Here is a 21030-nt window from a genome sequence, read left to right as displayed (position 1 = left end):
AAAAAAAAAAAAAAAAAAAAAAAACGCCAGGCGTGGTTCACATGCCTGTAGTCCCAGCTACTTGGGAGTCTGAGGCAGGAGAATCGCTTGAACCTGGGAGGCAGAGGTTGCAGTGAGCCAAGATTGTGTCACTGCACTCCAGCCTGGGTGACAGAGTGAGATTCCGTCTCACCGGAAAAAAAAAAATGCCACCTTGTCCATCCCCCTGCCTCTCACTCCCACAGAGGAGGTGCCAACACATCTGCTCGATGACTCCAGCCACACCCTCTTCAGGAAACCTTTCTCTTCTTCTTCTTTCTTTGGGGGTGGGGTGGGGAAACCTTTCTGTTGATTTTTTTTGTTGTTGTTAGACATTGTCCTGCTCTGTCTCTCAGGCTGGAAGTGCAGTGGCGTGATCTTAGCTTATGTGCCTCAATCTCCTGGGCTTAAGGAATCTTCCCACCTCAGCTTCCTGAGTAGCTGGGACTACAGGCCTCATCACGTCTGGCTAATTCTTCTGTAGAGACAAGGTCTCACTGTTTTGCTCAGGCTGGTCTCAAACACCTGAGCTCAAGCGATTCTCCTGCCTGGGCCTCTCAAAATGTTGGGATTACAGGTGTGAGACACAGAGAGGCCTAGGGAATTTTTCTTTTCTTTTCTTTTTTTTTTTTTAGACAGGGTCTCATTCTTTGGTCCAGGCAGGAGTGCAGCGGTGTGATCATGGCTCACTGCAGCCTCCAAGACCTCCTGGGTTCAAGCGATTCTCCTGCTTCAGCCTCCCAAGTACCTGGGACTATAGGTGTGCTCCACCACACCTGGGTAATTTTTGTAGAGACAGGGTTTTGCTATGTTGCTCAAGCTGGTCTCAGACTCCTGGGTTCAAGCAATCATCCTGCCTCGGTCTCCCAAAGTGCTGGGATTACTGGCGTGAGCCACTTCTGTGCCTGGCAAGGACACTTCTTAATTATTGTTTAGATAAATGTTGACTCTTTGCTCTGGTTTCTGTCTCCCCCTGCCCACCAGGTCATCTTTGCTGGAGCCACGCTGGCCCCGGGCGTGGCGGGGGGCGGGGGGCTGGGGGAGGTGAACAATGATCTTCTGACTCCTTTCCACCAATCCACAGCGTCCTCCTCAGTCTGGGTTCATTGCCTCTTGCAAGGCGTCCTTTATAAGCAACACCCTCCTCAGAGGTCACTTTCTTATTGTGACAGTGAGGCATACTGTCAAGAACACAAGGCTGGGTGTTTCATCCTCCCTTTATCACTTAATTGCTCTGGGGTCATTAAGTAACTCTGGGAGCCTCTGTTACCTCATCCATTAAATAAGAAGGTACAATCCTGGGGTTTGAGTGAGGCCTATGACCCTATGACCCAGGTACCTTGTATTGTAATCATGTTTTCGTCTGTCTCCCTGGTGAGGTGGCGTCTGATTCTGATTCCTCTGTATCCCTGCTGCCCCACACAGTGCCTGGTGTGTGGTGGATGCCCCATGGATGTTTGCCATCAAATGAGCGTGGGAGACCACAGGAAAGCATGTGGTAAGAGCTGTCACACACACGTGTGCTGAGCTAATACACACACGTGGTAAGCTATCACCCGTGAGATAAGCTAGCTACGCGTGTAATCACACATTAGGTTCCCTGGAAATGAATCCAGTTTGACTTCAAAGAGAGCAGCCTAGAGGGGGCTGGGACCCTCCTCCTTCTCTCCCACCAGGAGGAAAAAGCAGGGAACTGGGGGCGGGGCTCGGGAAGGCAGAAGCACTTAGGCTTGCTGTGAAAGGCATTTTTCAGGGTGCCTTGGGGCTGGAGGGCATTGGAGAGAATACTGGAGTGGACACTTCTCCTAGGTGCCGTTTTAAGACTGGTGCCATGTCACCCTGAAAGCCAGTGCCAGAGCCAGGACTGGAAGCTACCACACCCCGCTGCCTCAGTGAGATCTTGAGTGAGCAGAGACAGATGCATACCTGGTCGATTCTGGGCAGATGGGGGAACCTCCTGGACCTTCAGGGCCAGGCCGAAGGAGCCTCGGTATGAAGAGCTGTCCCTTATGACAAAAGCCCCTGGCTCCTCCTTCCTCAGCAGCTCGATTGCTGGAACAATCCTTGAGTCAGAGATGGACACCGCCCCACCTGGACACCCTCTGTCCCCCGCCCCATAGGGTCTTCACAGAGCAGATGTTACAGAGTCACCTTTTGTCCCCAGGAAGTTCTTTCTACTGTCAAATCTCCACCATTCTTGCTGTGGTTCCTACTTCCTTGGGAGGTCATGAGGTCAGCAGGACATCCCTGTCCCCTGCTTCCCTGGACCCACTATTTGCCATTCCTTAACTGTAACCCAGGGCCCTGCCTGATGCGAAGTGCAAGACCCAGATCCGATTCTGGGGTCGCTCATGCTTCCTTTTACCTTGCTCTCGGGTGATGTTTGGCTTAAACCAGTATTTAGATGTGTCCATCACGAACTTCATGGTGGGCTGCATGTCCCTGGTGGGACCTGGAGACAGACAGAGAAGGGGGACCCTGTAGGCTGGACAGATGGGAGCTGAGGGATGTTCACCAGAGAAGGCTGGAGACCCTTCCCTATTCTATTGCTCCAAGGTCTCATTCAACCACCATCCCAGACCCTAACTCCATTGTATCTCCAAACTGCCTACGAGAGGGAAAATCAAACAGAAGGATGCCAGGGTTTGGTGCATCTAGAACTCAGAAGTGCCCTTGTATCCTTGGTAATGAATAAAAAAATGAATAGATACAACCTTAGCTTAAGGAGAAATGGTTTCTCAAATCTAGTGTTGAGTCCCCTGGTGAGGACTGAAATAAGAGATAAACAAGGAATTCTCAGATGCTTCATGTTTGATATCACATTCTCCTCCGTCTTCATAATCCTAAGAATTCCTTAGGGGAATATTCAGCTTGGAAAAGAAAATGGCAGAAAACACGAAGGAGAGGAAAATAGCAGATCTGGGCAGAAAAACATGCCCCTGGGAGGTGGGAGGCTGCGTCTTGACTCTGATATGGGATAACCGAAGCTCAGAGGGAACCAAGTGGACTAAACAACTTCTGAGGGTCTTTAATGTTCCAGTAGCCTATGAAATTAAAATGAATTTTGTTTTGAGAATATTTTGCAGAATTTGAGAAGATCTGGGGGTACAGTTAGTGATATTATGGGACCAAAGCAGGATGGGAATATCACTAGGCTAAGTAAATGTACTCTTTGAGATGCCAAAATGGCCATTTCTCTGGGTCCCCAAGGCAGAGAGCAGTAGCTGTCAACCTTGGCGGCTTGAAAAGGAGTGTTGTGACCAGTTACTCTCAAGTAACTCATTAAAAAAAAGTACTGAAATCTGCAAATGATTTGTGCTAGGAAAGCGATCAGGGCAGAGGCAAAGGCATGCTGGAAGTGTCATTTTCTCCTGCTTGCCTCCACATGGCTTTGTGAGTGGGAGTGAGCAGTGGGCTATAGTAAACATTTCTCCCCCACTCTCCCAGAGTTGCCTTGATGCCTGTGAATGTCATGGCCAAGGGAGGGCTGAGAAGCCCCCCAATGGCCGAGGGAGGGGGAACAGGGGGTTGGCAGGGGACTCTGCTCATGGGAAAGGCATCCAGAGGGTGTTAGAGCTTAGCTTCTGTGTTTACTGCTGTAGGTTCTGGTTGATTTTGTTCTCCTTGGACGCCTGTGGTCTCAGACTCCGGGAAGGAGGGTGTTTGCTGTTTTGTGGTTTTCAGCTGTCTGAACTGGAATGCATTGTCTCTGTTGCCCCATCCACCCCTTCTGTGTTCTCGTCATCCATGAACGTCAGAGTCAGAACTGACTCGCCCTCTTGCTCTCCTTGAGTTAGTCATCAAGCACATCCTGAGGGTCGCCTGGCTCTGTCCTCTCTCCTCCACCCCCACTGCCCCACCCCGGTTCAGGCCCCTGCTATTCGTTGAGCTGCCAGGGTGATCCATTGAGTGTGCACCTCTGACTCCATCACTTTCCTGTGTGAGGCTCACTGATGGTACCTTATTGCTTAAAAGGCAAATTCTATTTTTTTTTTTTTTAGTTTGGCATTTAAGGCCTTTCACAATCTGGCTTCAAATTACTCTCAATGACTTGAACCTGCACCCAACATTCCGACATTTCCTGAACATGCCATGTGCTTCCACACCTTCCCGACTGTGGACCCCCTGCTCTCTCTGCTGGGAAAGCCTTTCCTCTCCTTCTCTGACCACAAACTTCTGATCCACTTCACAGATCCAGCTCGGATGTCGCTTCCTCTGTTCTCCAGACTGAAAGAATCATTCCTTCTACTTTGGCCCATATGATTGAGAATATCTCTTTACCTCCACATTTATCCTACCCTACCGTGAGGATTTGCGTTTGTCTTTCTTTTTTTTTTTTTTTTTTTTTTTTTTTTGAGACGGAGTCTTGCTCTGTCACCCGGGCTGGAGTGCAGTGGCCGGATCTCAGCTCACTGCAAGCTCCGCCTCCCGGGTTCACGCCATTCTCCTGCCTCAGCCTCCCGGGTAGCTGGGACTACAGGCGCCGCTACCTCGCCCGGCTAGTTTTTTGTAGTTTTTAGTAGAGACGGGGTTTCACCGTGTTAGCCAGGATGGTCTCAATCTCCTGACCTCGTGATCCGCCCGTCTCGGCCTCCCAAAGTGCTAGGATTACAGGCTTGAGCCACCGCGCCCGGCCTTGCGTTTGTCTTTCTAAACTGTGTCCCTTTGTGTGTCCTCGCTACCTGGCATAGTACCAGACACACAATAGTTGCTCAATAAATGTGTTGACTGGCTGTTGCAGAAACCCACTGGCACTTTGTCTATTCCCCCAAGCCAAACCTTACATTGCTTGAAATATTGGTTTACAACGTACCCTCTGGGCATGTGGTGAAGGAGGCATCTGACAGGGTCTGGCTGTGGCTCCTGGTGGCTGGACAGGGGTTGCTGGGAGAAGCAGCTCCAGGTCGAACAGAGCTCTGGTGTCCTGGGCTCCGCTGGGGTGGAGAAGACCCTAGTTCTGGGCAGCCGTTGATCAGCACAATGGGTATGTCCACCATGGAGTTGGTGATGGATGGGGGGCAGCTGCTGGCATGTTCTTTGGCCAGTGGTGGACAGTGGGGTGCTCTGGGTTGGCCCATGGTTAGGGTAGGGTTTCTGGGAGCCTGGAAGTCACTGGGTCTCGTACACGGGGACACTGAGCCAAGGCTGTGGAGGCTGGAGGAAGAGCTGGCTGGACTTTCCAAGGATTTGGAAGATGACTGATGACCGGAGTTGCTGGAGTGCAGGAGGGACTGACTGCTGCAGCAGGAGAGTCAGACAGGTTGTTAGGTCAGTAGGTGGCTCAGGGGCTACAGCCAGGCTCTGGATCTGGTGATCTGGGTTCCTGTGGCTTTGGCTAAATAGAACACTGCATACCCTACCCCGTACAGCCCACAGCAAAGTACACCCCCACCTAATCCTACCCCCACCTAAGGGATGGTAAGGATACAGAAATGTCCCTGGATGGTAGGGTCTTTGGTCATTTAAAGTAGCCGATGAGCTGACCCCTGCAGGCTTTGGGCATAGGCTGGCCCCCATTCCGTCTGCCTTCCCAGCCAGGTCATTCTGACTGAGCTGTCAGATCAGGATCTCCCCAGGCCCCCATGACTCCCAGGAGCCCTGCAGATGGGCTGGACCTACGCTGGACCACAACGTGGCTGATGCAGAGGGAACTCCCCAGCTGCAGGAGCAGGCCAGCTTCACATCCAGCCAGACTTCTCCCTGAGCTCAGAGGCCTGTGCCAGTGGGCATGGCTGTGGAATCCCCAGCCTCTGTGCCAGGGACTGCCTTGGCCAGTGGCTTTGGAGGTGGAGTGGGAAGCAGAGTCCTGTGGTTCGGTCTTCCTGGGGCAGAATGGGTGTGCATGTGCCTGCAGTTCTACTGTGAGGTCTATAGATAATTGACCTGGGATGATTGTAAGCGATGCCCAGGCAGGGCATTCCCTTTTGGTTTTGGTGCATGCCCAGATTTTGCTTAGAGTAGGGTGCCTTTCAATGATTTTAGGGGATGTGTGCGTGTGTGTGCCTGTGTGTGTATGTGTGTGCAATGTTAGAAGCTACAGAACCTACCTTCCAAACATGTAGCTGACATCAGACGCTGGGCTGGCTGACAGCATGGAGATCCTGCTGCCCCGCTGTGGGGCCAGGCCTCCCAGTCGCTTCTCTAGTCTTGGAGAAGCCACCAGTGGGGAGCCCAAGCCATGGGGGCTTGAGGCTTTGCTCCCCATGCAAGGGATTGAGATACTGGGGGAATTTGGGGGTTGAGGGGAGAGACCCTCTGAGGGGGGCAGAGGGCGCTGGTGCCCCCTGCCCTGGTTCCCAGAGAAGATGAGGCTCTCACTGCTGCTTCGTGTCTCTCGGGGGACATCTCTGGAAAGGAAGAGGCCACCACTGCGAGGGGAGCCGAAGGGTGGGGTGACAGAGGGGCTGGAGCAGCGTTGGGGGCCATCATGACACCTTGATCTGGCGGAGGTCACCTCGATGTACTTTATGTCTTTGGGGGAGAAAAGCAGAGCATTGGTGAAACACAGGAGCCTGGACTCATAGAACAGAAAGGCTGGAAGTGTCCTCAAGGCCATTCTGTCCCCTCTTTTATAGAGATGAGGAAACTAAGGCCTAGAGAGGAGAGCCCAACTCCACCTTCAGGGCCCAATTCCAAAGTCACCCTTCCTGTGACAACTTCCCTTGGGTGAGGAGATGCAGTAGAGGACCGAGGCCTTGGAATGAGACAGACCCAGGCTTCAGATCTGGCTCTGCTACTTATTCTCTGAGCGAGTTTGGCCAAAAGACTTCACCACCCAGGGCCTCAGTTTCCACACCTGTAAAGTGGGGCAACTGCATCCAGCCTCTTGTTACAAAAAGGATGAAGTGAAACTTGTGTAGGCAGCACAGCACTGTTCTTGGCACAGAGCAGGTGCTTAAAAATTGGGCAACCCTCTCCTTTGTCTGTGCCCTTTTCCTAGCTTGAAATGGCCACTTGATGGGTTGTGCCAGTGACACTTTATGATGCCTCTGCTACTCAGGGTGTGTGAAAGTGGTTTCTCTGAGGCTGGGCGTGGTGGCTCACATCTGGAATCCCAGCACTTTGGGAGGCCGAGGCTGGTGGATCACCTGAGGTCAGCAGTTCAAGACCAGCCTGGCCAACATGGCGAACCCCATCTCTACCAAAACTACAAAAATTAGCTGGGCGCCTGTAATCCCAGCTACTTGGGAGGCTGAGCACGAGAATCGCTTGAACCGGGGAGGCAGAGGTTGCAGTGAGCCAAGATTGTGCCACTGCACTCCAGCCTGGGTGACAAGAGTGAAACTCCATGTCCAAAAAAAAAAAAAACCAAAGTGATTTTTCTGTACCTGCAATGAAAGCAGGGATTCTCAAGCTTGGTTACACACTAGACTCACCCCAGGCTGTGCCTCGTGCCAATTAGATTAAACTCTCAAGGGTGTTAACCCAGGCCTCAGTTTTGTTTGTTTTCCCGTTTTTCAGGTGAGTGTAGTAGACCATGAATGGCCCAGCAGGACCGTATCACCTGGGCTCCACCCCTACGGAAACATAATCTGCATTTTAGCGAGGCCACCCAGGGCATGTGAATATGCAGTGGAGTTTGAGAACACTGCTTTCGAGCAGGCACTCCCTGAGCGCAGGGCTTGCTGCATTCTTGAGCTATGGATATCCCGGGGGATTGTAACTGGTACACAGGGATCACCCAACACACCCCAGGCTGCCGACTCGCTCCAGCGCTCTTTCCACTCCCCGGTCGGGGCACCCGGGACTCTTGGGATTCTGAGGCCTTGTTCCTCTCCCCGAGGTCAGCCTTGGAGTGGGCTGCTCTGCGGTTCTCCCTATGGTGAGGATGAACACCCTTCCTCCTGACCTGGGGGAGGGGAATTGTCCTTGGTGTTGTTCCAGCAAAGCTGGAGGAAGGTGGGGGTTAATGAGCTGCTCTTTTCTGAAGAGTGTGAGTCTTGCCTCTGGCTTCCTGGCATGGAGGCTGGGGAAATTGGGGAGAACGTGCACCCTCAGCTCCCACCTGCCTGGGGCCCTGGCACATGTACTGTTCCTCCCCATTATGACTGTGGAGCCCCAGCCTGCCCCAGCCCGCTCCAGGGTAGGGCCATCTGGCCCTGCTCACGGTTACTGCCTCTGTCTGAGCCTGCTTGGGCCACATGGAGGGGGTGGGGAGTTACATCAGATGAGCAAGGGCTGGCAGCTGACCGGGCCTTGCTGCTCAGCGGGTGGAGGAAGAGCCTGGCTTTGTAGCAAAACAAACCTGGGGGTGAGTCCTGGCTTTGCTGCTTCTCAGCCAAGGGCATTGTGTAACTTTCCGACCCTCTCTGAGCCTCTGTTTCCTTATCTGCAAAGTGAGGATCTGAAACCAGTCTTCCAAGGTTGTGATGAGGATGAAATACAATAGCCTGGAGCCTGGCCCATGGTGAGGCTGGAGAGAGGAGCATTTCCTACCTGCCTGCTTTTTGGGGGCAGTACTGGCCAAATGGAGCCCTCTTTCTGGCTAAGGTTGGGGATCTCTCTGCTTAGAAAGATGACTGCAAGGTGAGACTCTTTGGGGGACTGTATTGTGGGCTCCAGAAGAAAAGAGGTCTTGGAATGGGCTGGATTCTTCTGGAAGGCTGGAAAGCACAACTTCAATTTTTATAGAACTTTATAGTGTTTATACCCATAATCTCCTCTGAACCTCGTAACAGCCCTTGAGCAGGGCAGGCATTTTTTACAGAGGAGGAAACTGAGGCTTGGAGAAGAGTGGGGATGGAGCTAACACTTAGTATACAATGATGTTTCATAGAGACTGGTCTTTATTGAGTGCACTGTGCCAGGACCACTACGAACACATTGCTTATATTAGCTCTTTTAACCCTCGTGACAACTCTATTGAAGTAGGGAATGTTATTAACGCCCATATAACAGATGGGAAATCTGGAAGGCTCAGAAAGGTGAAGTGAGTTATCCGATGCTGCACAGCCAGGGAGTGTTGCTAAGCTCTGTTTAGGGACTGCTTCTTCCAGGATGAGCCCTGCTCCAAGGCCTTGCCCCGTGAGAAGGTGCTTGGCTGCTTTGAGAAGGGTCTCTTGGCCTGGTGAAGCTCTGGGCTCCCTACTCACTGGGTCATCTAAACATCCACCAGGGACCTTGCTGGGGGGCGCTGAGTAAGGAGAGTGGGAGGGGAGGGAGGAGCCCCGTGCTCACCTCCCGTGGCTGTCCCAAGGTGGGTGTAGCTGGGGGGGTGGGGCTGGGGGCCTCCACCCATCACAGGGGTGCAGTCGCTGTTTACTGGCCTGTGGGGCAAGTCTGAGCAGTGCTGGGTGGGTGCCGGCACCAGCCCCAGGCAGGCGGTTGAGTGGAGGGAGGGCATGTAGGTGAAGGGTGGAGAGACAGTTATTAAACCCTCTTCACTTGGGCTGGTAAACAGCTTTGTCTGGCAGAAATTGCTGAAATTTGAAAGTGGGGGCCTGTTCCAAAGATGGGGTGAGGGACATTGGAGAGGATAAAGGAAGGGATATGGTGTTTGCTTCTAGGAAGCACATTCCCTGGGGGCCCCCAGGACAAGTTTAAAGGAAGGCAGGAGCAGGGAACCTGGGGAAGGTTTGTGAAGCGCCCAGGAGGTTGGGTCTCAGAAGAGGAGCCTGCAGGCTGCCTCCAACCTGATGGATTCTGTGATACCCCAGAGGGCAGAAGACTAGACTTTAGAAAGAGAGAAAGGACAGTGGCCTATGGAGCCCAGAAGGCTGGGATTTGAGGCCTGACCTGTCTCTCCTTGGCTGTGTGACTGTGAGCCATCACATACCCACCCTGAGCCTCAGTTTCCTCATCTGTAAAAGGAGGTTTCCACTATTTCCTTCAAAAGCCAGACACACTGGGATCATGGATTACATGAACTCTTTTTTTTTTTTTTTTTTTGAGACAGGGTCTCACTCTTGCCCAGGCTGGACTGCAGTGGCAGGATCTTGGCTCACTGCAGCCTCCACCTCCCAGGCTAAAGTGATTCTTCCACCTCATCCTCCCAAGTAGATGGGATGACAGGTTCGTGCCATCACATCCAACTAATTTTTGTATTTTTAGTAGAGATGGGTTTTCGCCATGTTGGCCAGGCTGGTACATGGAATAGTTTTTTTTTTTTTTAAAGTCTGGGCTGGGTGATATGGCTCACGTCTGTAATCCCAAAACTTTGGGAAGCTGAGGAAGGAGGATCACTTGAGGTAGGCTGGGCAACATGGCGAGACTCTGTCTCTACAAAAAGTTTAAAGATTACTGGGTTGGCAAGGTGTGGTGGCTCACACCTGTAATACCAGCACTTTGGGAGGCCAAGGTGGGCGAATCACTGAGGTGGGCGAGGTCAAGAGTTCAAGACCAGCCTGGCCAACATGGTGAAACCCCGTCTCTACTAAAAATACAAAAAAATTAGCTGGGCATGGTGGTGGGCACCTGTAATCCCTGCTCTTCGGGAGTCTGAGGTATGAGAATCGCTTGAACCCTGGGAGGCAGAGACTCCATCACCCACCAAAAAAAAAAAAAAACAGCCGGGCGTGGTGACATGTGCCTGTAGTCCCAACTACTGGGGATGCTGAGGTGGGAGGATTGCTTGAGCCCAGGCATTGAAGGCTGCAGTGAGCTACGATCACACCACTGCACTCCAGCCAGGGCAACACAACGAGACCCTGTCTCAAAAAAATATGTGTATATATAATAGGGGAAATGTCAATATAGAATTGCCAATGTTTAATTTTAAAATTGTCCACGTTAGGACAAAGAGGAACAGTAAACATCTCCTAGCACGGGAATGTCAGAGTGTCTTTCCTTGAACAGCCCAAAAGTAGGAAGGAGGAGATTGTAAAATGGCAGGGGATCCTCCACTCTGAATACATTTAGAGGTAAGAGAACTCACCACAACGCTCAGAGCTGTACGCTGCCATGGGCCAGTGAGAGCTTTGTCACCAGCAGTAGGGTCTGCGGGGAGGATTTTGGGCGCAGGTGCCTGCTATTCTTAGTGATGGTGGAGAACTTCTCAATGGGGAGCTGACCTGGCTGGGCTGTCTTAGGAGGCAGTGAACGCCCAGGCATTGCAGGTGTCCAGGCAGAGGTTAGAGGAAGGTATTTTTTTTTCTTCTCCATCAGAAGGGGCCAGGGCAGTGAGGCAGCTTCCTCAGGACCTTCTGGCCACTGCCTGCCTTACATTCCCTGTTCCCCAGAGTTGGGTGGACACACGTTCACAATGGCATGTGGTGCCCAGGGCATCTGTGGATGTGGACCCATGCCATCAGCCCTAAGCTGATCATGAGCCCCTTCCGTGGAGGAAGGGCCCAGTTGTTACCAACCCTCACCCAACATGTGTGGACGTTCCACAGGGACTGGTTTTGCCCCACCTGGCCTTGGATATGTGGAACTCCTGTCCTGGGGCATGAATGGTAAAACCCTGGGCTTACTCCTGCCAGCAGTAATTAGGCCCAAGACGCCTTTCCTGCAGTGACATGCCCATGACTGGCCTTAAGAAACAGGAAGACCCTTGAGGGACAGTTTCTTTAACAGGCCTGGCAGGCAATGCTTGGCGAAAGGGAGCAGAGCAGGCAGGAGCCCAGGAGCCCAGGAACCCGGGGTGCCAGAGGGCGTGGGTGCTGGGCTGGCCTCCACCTCAGAGCCCAAACCTACCCTGGGGCTAGCCCGACGTACAACCCCAATGTTTAATAAAAACAGCTACGATTTAGAATAGCGTATAGTGTGCCAGGATTTGTGATAAGCAGCCAACAAATGTAATTTCTTTCAATCCCCGTAACACCCTTTGAGGTAAGAACTCTCGTTATCTCCATTTCTCAGATGAGGAATCCGTGACACAAAGCGGTGAAGCAAGCAGCTTGTGAAAGCTCTGCCTGACGCCAGCCATTAGGCTAGACTGGCTCCTTACTCAACCCCAGCAACCCCAGCTTTCTCATTTGCGAAACGGAGATAAAATATTCAGACGAGCTCATGCCTGTAATCCCAGCACTTTGGGAGGGCGAGGTGGGTGGATCACTTGAGCTCAGGAGTTCGAGGCCAGTCTGGCCAACATGGTGAAACCCTGTCTCTACTGAAAATACAAAAATTAGCTGGGCCTGGTGGCAGGTGCCTGTAATCCCAGCTACTGGAGAGGCTGAGGCAGGAGAATTGCTTGAACCCGGGAGGCGGAGGTTGGAGTGAGTGGAGATCGTGCTGTTGCACTCCAGCCTGGGTGACAGCGAGACTCCATTGAAAAAAAAAAATCAGCTCAGGGAGTGGATTGAGAGGATTGAAGATTCCACATAAAGTGCTCAACATAGTGCCTGATGTATAATATGTGTCCAGTAAGTGGAATATCTTATGGCTCCTATCTCTAATCCTAATCATGCACCCCCTCATCCTTGCTGGTAGCTTAAAGCCTTGGAGGTCTCAGTCTTCCAACCTGTCTAATACACCTGCTCCTTGACCCTCATCAAGAGCTTATTTGAAACTCTTTGTTCAGGAAACTGAAGCCAGATGTAGGAATTTCCAGGTTCCTTTGGACTCGGTGGTGCCCTGGAATTGGCTTGTATCGGCTGGTTAAGAGCTGATTGTTAAATTTTCAGGATTTTGTCCAGCTGGTTACTAAACCCAGCCATTGAGTTAATTACATTATGTACATTTACAATGAAATAACTTCCATTAAAGACAAAGGTAATAAATACTCAAAATTCGTCACATCCCAATTATTTTACAATGTCTCCCCACCCTCCTTATTATTGTCTGTGCTCTCAGGGTTATTGATCATCTGTTGTGTCGGTGTGGTGGCAAGGCTGTGTAACAGCCTGCTACTCCACGTGTCTCCAGCTCCTCGTTCAGTGACATCATGTTGGTAGCTTGCAATTGGCCAGAGTGGGAGAATTTACACTGTGGAAATGGGCAGAAGCTTCAAATCAGCTCCCTCTGCCCCTGCTCCCCAACCAGGGAGCCAGGGGAACATTCACCAGCATACCACTGCTTGAACACTACTGGGTCCTTATCCTACCATTTCCAGTGTGGGCCTCTCTGGAAAGATACCCCTCTAAACAAGGACAGAGGTCCAGATAGCAATCCTACCAACATTTCGGGGAGGGGGGCCCAGGTGAGGCTCTGAAGTGAGACACCCTAGGACAGTGGGGGTCAGGGATCCACATTTACTGAGCTCTTCTTTGTGGGCTCGGTACTGCACAAAACACTTTCTATAGAAGCTTATTTGAGTCCTCATAAAATCATAGAAAATTGGTATCTATCACTTTCCAAACTCAGGAAGCAAATAGAATTGGCTAGTGAGGGAAACTTGTATTTATCCCTTTTGTGTAGCATAGAAAACAGAGGGGTTAGTAACTTGGTTAGGTTTGCACAGCATCTCCCAACAGGACAGGGTCCCCTTCTCTGTACATAGGAAAGTCCTTCTTCCTCCTAAGGTCTGGCACCAAACCCTGCTCCTAGTACTGTGCCCCAAATCCTTACCCAAGGCTTCAGGTTCCTCCTTCTTTCTCACTGACATGGTGCTCTGGGCCGGCTCAGCCCGGGGGCCCCCAGTCCCTTGGGGAAGCAGCTGGAAGGTGGGGTCCAGTTCCAGGATCATCTGATTGAGGCTCTCCAGTGAGAAGTCAATGTAGGAGTCAAGGTCTTCCGGGGTTCCCAAGGCCTGCTCGCCAGGGGACGGCAGGAAGCAGGTGGCTTTGGCCTCCGCCTGTGGGGCTTGCTGGAGTCGGTCAGGGGGCCCCATGCAGGGCACGGGGGCCATCAGGGCCTGGGCTCCCCAGCCTTCCGTGGTGTAGTAAGAACACTGGGGCAGCAGGCTGGGGCTGGGTGCTGGGTGCAGGGTCCTCCTGGGCTCGTCACAAGGTGCCAAGCTGACAGCATGGCCTCCTGCCAGCAGTGGGCTGGACATCACCTGGGACATGGTGGGGATGGTGACCTCTGCAGTTTACCTCTGGTTTTCAACCAGCCTCACTGACATCCCAGAGATCTCACTTGCCAACCAGAAGCTCCCAGGACCTGAAAGAGTCCAAGAGTGGGAATGGAGTAACTTCTGTAGGTTAAGTCCTTCCTCCCCACCCTCCATACAAGGGCTAATTTATTCATTCATTTAAAAGCATGGATGCTGGAGCCAGACTACCTGGGTTTGCAGCCTGGCTCCACCACCTACTAGCTGTATAACCTTGAGCAAGCTAATTGACTTCTCTATGCCTCAGTTCCCTTGTCTATAAAACAAGTTAATATTTGTAATGTGCTTAGAACAGTGCCTGGCACAAAACAAGCCCATTATGTAAGTGATCTTTTTTTTTTTTTTTTTTTTTGAGACGGAGTCTCGCTCTGTCACCCAGGCTGGAGTACAGTGGCCGGATCTCAGCTCACTGCAAGCTCCGCCTCCCGGGTTCACGCCATTCTCCTGCCTCAGCCTCCCGAGTAGCTGGGACTACAGGCGCCCGCCACCTCGCCCGGCTAGTTTTTTGTATTTTTTAGTAGAGACGGGGTTTCACCGTGTTAGCCAGGATGGTCTCGATCTCCTGACCTCGTGATCCGCCCGTCTCGGCCTCCCAAAGTGCTGGGATTACAGGCTTGAGCCACCGCGCCCGGCGTAAGTGATCATTAAATAAAGTAGCTGTTTACTGAATATCTACTACATCCCAGGTGTGTTTATTAAGTAAATACTACCTAATGTTGACTGAGTAATTATCCACATAAGCGCTGGTATTTTTACATAAAGCCTTTAAAAATCCTCATAACAACTGTATAAGGTAGGTACTATTATCCCATTTTACAGGGAGAGAACTGAGGCACAGAGAGGTAGGTAACTTGCCCAAGGGTCACACCGCTAACAAGTGTCAGAGAAGGACTGGGCCCCCGGCTGCCTAATGTCCAAGTGCTTGCACTTAGGCCAGTTGGTGAAACAGACAAGTAAGCCAGCGAACAACTGTAAGCAGTGTCACGAGGAGGAGAGGAGGGACAGTGGACTTTCCTAGTTTAGTGGGGAGGTTAGGGAGGCCTTCCTGGAGGAAGGAACATGCAAAGGGAGATAAGCAGGAAAAGCAAGAGGTAGCTGTGCAAGATGGGTAGAGATAAGGAGGCAGAGAGGAAGGTTTAAAGTAGAGGGGATGGGCTGGGTGCGATGGCTCACACCTGTAATCCCAGCACTTTGGGAGTCTGAGGTGGGCTGATCCCTTGAGGTCAGGAGTTCAAGACCAGCCTGGCGAACATGGTGAAACCCCATCTCTACTAAAAATATAGAAATTAGCTGGCATGATGGCATGTGCCTGTAATTCCAGCTACTCAGGAGGCTGGGGCAGGAGGATTGCTTGAAGCTGGGAGGCAGAGGTTACAGTGAGCCGAGATAGAGCCAATGCACTGCAGCCTGGGCGACAGAGCGAGACTCTGTCTCTAAATAAACAAACATTAAATAACTACATAAATAAAACAAATAAATAAATAAATAGAGGGGACCATTTGTGCAAAAGTCTGGCCAGCAGGGAAACTCACAAGACACTATTGAGCACCTGAGTAACAGGGCACCTGGGGTGGGTAGAGGAGATGGGGCGGGGGAGGCAGGCTGGCCAGATCCTTCAGGGCCTTGCAGGCTGGGCTCAGGACTGCCAGCTCAACCCTGAGGGGCAACGGGGAGCCTCTGAAAAGTTTTGAGCTGGGGAGTGACATCATCAGATGATGTTCATTTCCTTAGGGCTCATTTGGGAAAGAGATGTCCCAACCTCCTCATTTTCCTGTCTGTGAAAAGTCTTTTCCATTGTCTAACCTTAATGCCACATGCTAGTTTCTTGTAGGTGGGGCTTGGTAAGGAGGTAAGAGGTTCCGGGACTGAGGCTGCCAAGAAAACTGTACAGAGCTGCAATGTGCTGGTTGCACTCCCATTGTGTGCTCTGAGCTTTGCTGCCTGTCCCCAGCCCCCACCAACAGCCCCCGACTCTCTTTCTTCTCATTGCCAAGACGCCTCCTTTACGTCCTGCTTTGGAGTCAGACCTTAGCACTGGAAAAGGTATCTGAGACTAGCCTGGGAGAAGAGAAAATGGACTCAGGGATCCGAAGATTTAGATTTGACTTCTAGCTCAAATAGCTCCTTATGGTATGACTCTGACCCTGAGTTTCCTCATCTGTGAGTTGGTAGTGAGAATTCCTGCCCTGCACCCTCCCAGAGAGTTATGGCACCAGTGAGGTGCTCCTTGTGAAGGTAGTTAGGCAATTCTAAATAGTACTTAGAAAGAAGGACTTACAGTGTATAACAGCCTCATTAACAGTAGCTTCCATTTATTGAGCGCTGACCATGTGCCAGGTAGTTTACAGACGAGTTACATTTGGGAACTCAATCCTCTCACAGCTCTAGGAAGTACTGCACCCTATTGTCAGTCCTCTTGATTTTTTTTCTTGAGACAGGGTCTCGCTCTGTTGCCCAGGCTAGAGTACAGTGGCACAGTCATGGCTCACTGCAGCCTTGATCTCCTGCGGCTCAAGCGATTCTACCCTCCCGAGTGGCCGGGACTACAGGCTTGTGCCCTACACCCCGCAAATTTTTTGTAGCAAGAGGGTCTCACTTTGTTGCCCAGGCTGGTCTTGAACTCCTGGGCTCGAGTGCTCCTCTTTCCTCAGCCTCCCAAAGTGCTAAGATTACAGGTGTGAGCTGCTGTGCCTGGCCTTATTTATTTTGAGTTATCAGTCCATTTTACAGATGAAGATAGTGAGACTCAGAGAGGTCAAGAAACACGCTTCACATCCAGAAAAATGGTGGAGCTGGGATTCAAACCCAGGTGTGGGATTTTGGAATCTTAATTCCTTATGCCACATGGAATTCAAGTGCAGAGGGACACCTGGGATCTAGAGAGGGGGCGTGATTGGCTGAAGGTCGCACAGGATTCATGAGAAAACCAGGCCCCTGCCCCTCTCCCGCCTCCCCACACCCCCGCGGCTCCGGTAGGTCTGATGCCAGACTTTTCCTTGGCCAGGTCCTGCAGGGGGCGGGGCATCCCGGGCACAGGAAGCTTTCTATAAATGGAAGTGGAAGGGAGCCGGCCTCTGCGCTCCCGCCCTCCCGGGACAGCTGAGGACACAGAGCCGGAACCGCGGCTTTTTCCACACAGGCTCCAAGTGGACTGGGTTTGTTGGGACAGGAGTTTTCTGGCTGTGTCCTGCAGAGGAGGCTGGGGCTGCTGACTTTGCAGAGCTCAAGGAGGGCTGAGTGTCCCCTTGCGACCAGGATCCAGGATACCTGCTTACTAATTTGGACGCAGCTTTTGTGCCACCCTGGGCAAGCGTCCTTTCCTCTCTGGGCAGACCTCAGTTGTCCCATCCGAATGATGGGGATATGATCATAACAGACACCAAACACCTTGCATTTTCTCAGCAGTTCTCTGACGAGGGTGCTGTTGCTGCAGGGCTGGAGAGGTTGAGCAATTTGCCCAAGGTCGTACAACGCGAACTGTGAATTGGGGTTTAAACCCAGGTGGTCTTCCTCCAGGGTCCCACACTTTTAGCCTCTGCTGCTGCTTCACGTATTTAAGAACGCTGTCCAACACTGTCCCTTCTGGGATTCTGGAACTGAGAGGGACGGACCTGGAGCTGAACAAAGGGCAGGTAGCCCCTAAGCTCCTCTTCAGCCTCCCCTCACTTTTAAGGCTCCACCTTGCCCTTGGATGTCCCAGGGCACCTGTGCCTTTCGCGGCCCCGCACACTCCTCTAACTTGCTCTTTCTTGGTGGAAGTGGTGAGGAGAGTCCCTGGGCCCGGGACTCTGTGTGGTTGGGATGCACGGGGCAGGGGCAAGGAGGGCTCCAGCCACCTCTGCCCTGTTTGTGGGTACCCCTCTCCGGCTTCCACTTCTGATTCTGACTCAGATCTCTTTCTTTGTTCCCAAGGACTCTGGGGAGTCCTGGCACCTTGGCAAATCCCCTCTTCCGTGTCATTGCCAACCTCTTCTCCTGACTTACTCTCTCCCTACGAGCCTGGGTCAGTAAAGGGGCAAGGGTAAAGCCTGAGTCTCCCCCAAAGCACTTTGCCTGATTAGCCCAATCTCCACTGCACCCCATATTTTTGAAAACTGGCTCTCGATCTTCCCATCCCTCCCACCCAGACCCGGTGACGCAGGACGTGGACTGCAGGCAGAGACTACAGGACCAGTGAAGGCCAGCCGCCCCACCTCCCATTCCTGCCTACCTCTGAAGGGCCCAGAGGGCTCCCAGAGTGCTGGGAGGCAGGAGGCCTGGATGCTGTGTCTAGTCCCTTTCCATGACCTCAGGCAAGCCTCTTCTCCCTGGCCCTCAGCTCTCTCATCTGTTCACCGAGGGGCACAGTTTTAGTTCCCTTAAAGTGCTGAACTCTGCGGTCTGTGATCCTGAAACCATCTCATCTCATCCACATTCTCCACCCCATTTCTCCCAACCTTCACTCTGAGCCCGAGAAGTGGAGAAGCTGAGGACAAAAGGTTAAATGAGGCTGGGCTCACGCCTGTAATTCCAGCACTTTGGGAGGCTAAGGTGGGAGTATCACCTGAGGTCAGGAGTTCGAGACCAGCCTGGCCAACATGGTGAAACCCCATCTCTACTAAACATAAGAAAATTAGCCGGGCATGGTGGCACACACTTGTAATCCTAGGTACTTGGGAGGCTGGGGCAGGAGAATTGCTTGAACCCTGGAGGCAGATGTTGGCAGTGAGCCAAGATGGTGCCACTGCACTCCTGCCTGGGCGACAGAGCAAGACTCCGTCTCAAAAAAAGAAAAAAAAAATTAAGTGGTTAAATGAGTCAGGGCTGGCAAAGGTGCTCAGTGTTCCTCTCTTCTTAAAGAATAAAGGCACCTACCTGGTGTCCATGGGTGGGCAGACTGTTGCGTTCACTACTGGCTCCTGGGACCAAGACGGCTCAGAGTCCAGGTGAAGAGTCACGAGAGGCGCCAGTTCACCTCCAGACCTGCCTTAAGAGCAGCTTGCCCGCCCTCTCTCCTCCCCTCTGGGCGGGCCCTGCACGTGGCCCTGACAGCAGTAGGCCCCACCCCTGCTGGGTCCAATGAGCTCAGGTAGGGCTGGCACAGGCAGCAGGAAGGGAAGCACTGGGTGGTGGGTTTTGGGGCCGGGTGTGTGTGAGGGGCTCCCAAGTTCCTGCTTGGCCTTCTCGTGGCACCACATGGCCAGGGAGTCCTTGCTTGGACAGGGCATTGCTAGGATCAAGGTGTGCAGTGGGCACTCCTCGGGTGCTGGCTGGGGCAGAGGACATGGGTTGGCAGAACTGGCAGAGAGTGAGGGCCTTGACAAAGCAGGATGCCAGTGGGCAGGAGACCCTCTGCAGTCCCCCTTTGTGCTGGGTCATGTTGGAACAGGCACAGGGTAGGGGCCCACTGGAGGTAAGGCTAGGCATGAGCTTGTCTTTTCTTCTTTCTCTCCTTTTACAGTAATGACTCTAGCCTGGGATGGGGCCTCTAACTCAAGGAAAGGAGGCTGAAGTGTCTGGAGGGCTTCAAGAAGGGGCTTATAGCTGTTCCTTCACTCACGGGCTCTCTCCGTCCCTCGTCTGGTCTGTGCCTCAGGGTGGAAGTTCCCTGAGGGGAGGACATTGGAGGGTGATATCAGGAAGCCCGGAAGTCTGGTTTGGTAGCTCCTTCTCCGTGGTTCCAACTCTCTCCCTGTTCTAGAGGGGCCAGGGGTCCTAGAATGTTGTAAGGGGGTGTTCAGCCATGGTGGGGGAGGGCACTGATGGCAGAGCCTGGACTGGGGGCGCTGGTCTGAAGTGAGGGAGCCGGCGAAGTCTGCAGCCCAGGGACTCATGGTGACCCCAGTAGGCTAGTCTCGGGGTGGTTTGCCCCATGCCCCCATTATGCCCAGTGGAAGGGCTTCTGGCCTTACAGTTTTTGATGCCCTGGGGTTTCACTGAGGCATGGTGAGCTAGCGCATGGGAGGCTGGTGAGCAAAGCTATGCAAAGTTATATAAGGTGCCCCTTCCTGATGGTGACATGAAAGGTGTCCCTAGGTGTCCATGCAGCCTTGTTGGCACATGGCTTGGTGAGCAATTATGTCTTTGGATGAAAAATGTGATGCTCCTGTCCTGGAGTGGATGTCGCTGCACACGGCAGCTTCCCCCATGAGGCTGCGGCTCAGCATTGTGGGAGAGTGGGCAGGGCAACTGGTGAGTTTCTTGAGTGGAAGGGGCAGGTTACAATAGGGCGAAGTGTTGGGCTAAGACTGTGGCAACTCTGGGGTAACCCTGGCCATCTCCCCTGCGGCTGGCGTGGATAGCCTCTGCAGTGGTTCTTCAGGGTCAGGGGACCCTCCAGCCATTCAAACCCATACCTTGGGATTATGGTCTTTCTTGGCAGATTGGCTCTTTTGTCTCACACCCAGCTGCTTCCTTTAGCTTGGTGGTCCCAGAACACTGCCTCACAGACCCTGCCCAACACCACGCCACTGCCCTTCACCATGATCATCAAGGGATGGATGGAATGGCATTTCTTTATACCTTTGTAGATATGACATTTTTTCTTTAGCCTATGGATGTGATAGATTACATTACTTGACCTTTGAATGTTGAACCCTCCTTGCATACCTGGGATGAACCCCCGGTCATGGTATATAATTCTTTTTTTTTTTTTTTTTTGAAATGGGGTCTTGCTATGTTACCCAGGCTGGTCTCAACCTCCTGGACTCAAGTGATCTTCCCGCTTCGTACTTTGGAGTAGCTGGGGTTACAGACATGTACCACTATGCGTGGGTCTGTATAATTCTTCTAATACATTGTTGGGTTCAATTTGCTAACATTGTATTGAGGATTTTTGCATCTATGTTCATGAGTGATATTGGTGTATAGTTTTCTTTTGTAATGTCTCTGGTTTCAGCAATGCTGGCCTTATAAAATGAGTTGGGAAGTGTTCCTTCTGCTTCTATCTTCTGAAAGAGGTGGTAGAGAAGTAGTCCTATTTCTTCCTCAAATGTTTGGTAGATTTCACCGGTAAAACTGTCTGGTCCTGGTGCTTTCTGTTTTGGAAGGTTATTAATCATTAATTCAATTTCTTTGCTAGATATAGACCTATTCACAGCATT

The 21030-nt window shown here is 52.1% G+C and overlaps 1 protein-coding gene across 2 annotated transcripts in view; it reads right to left on the bottom strand.

The window, feature by feature from the left end:
- The window catches only part of TNS4 (tensin 4), a 24564-nt gene extending 5614 nt beyond the window's left edge, over positions 1-18950 (bottom strand). Inside the window, exons 1-6 of one of the 2 annotated variants that reach the window (XM_017880196.1) lie at positions 18803-18950; positions 13465-13998; positions 6066-6489; positions 4832-5256; positions 2384-2470; positions 1945-2070 (exon numbers count right to left, since the gene is read on the bottom strand). In XM_017880196.1, the coding sequence (XP_017735685.1) occupies positions 1945-2070; positions 2384-2470; positions 4832-5256; positions 6066-6489; positions 13465-13903 (1501 nt within the window). In that variant the 5' untranslated portion in view covers positions 13904-13998; positions 18803-18950. The remainder of the gene's footprint in view (positions 1-1944; positions 2071-2383; positions 2471-4831; positions 5257-6065; positions 6490-13464; positions 13999-18802) is intronic. The other variant, XM_017880198.1, reaches the window with a different exon arrangement.
- Positions 18951-21030: the final 2080 nt, after the last annotated feature.

This window comes from Rhinopithecus bieti, unplaced genomic scaffold (assembly GCF_001698545.2).
Source record: "Rhinopithecus bieti isolate Rb0 unplaced genomic scaffold, ASM169854v2 scaffold_11744, whole genome shotgun sequence".
Lineage (NCBI taxonomy): Eukaryota > Metazoa > Chordata > Mammalia > Primates > Cercopithecidae > Rhinopithecus > Rhinopithecus bieti.
This window is presented reverse-complemented; position numbering and strand designations above follow the sequence as displayed.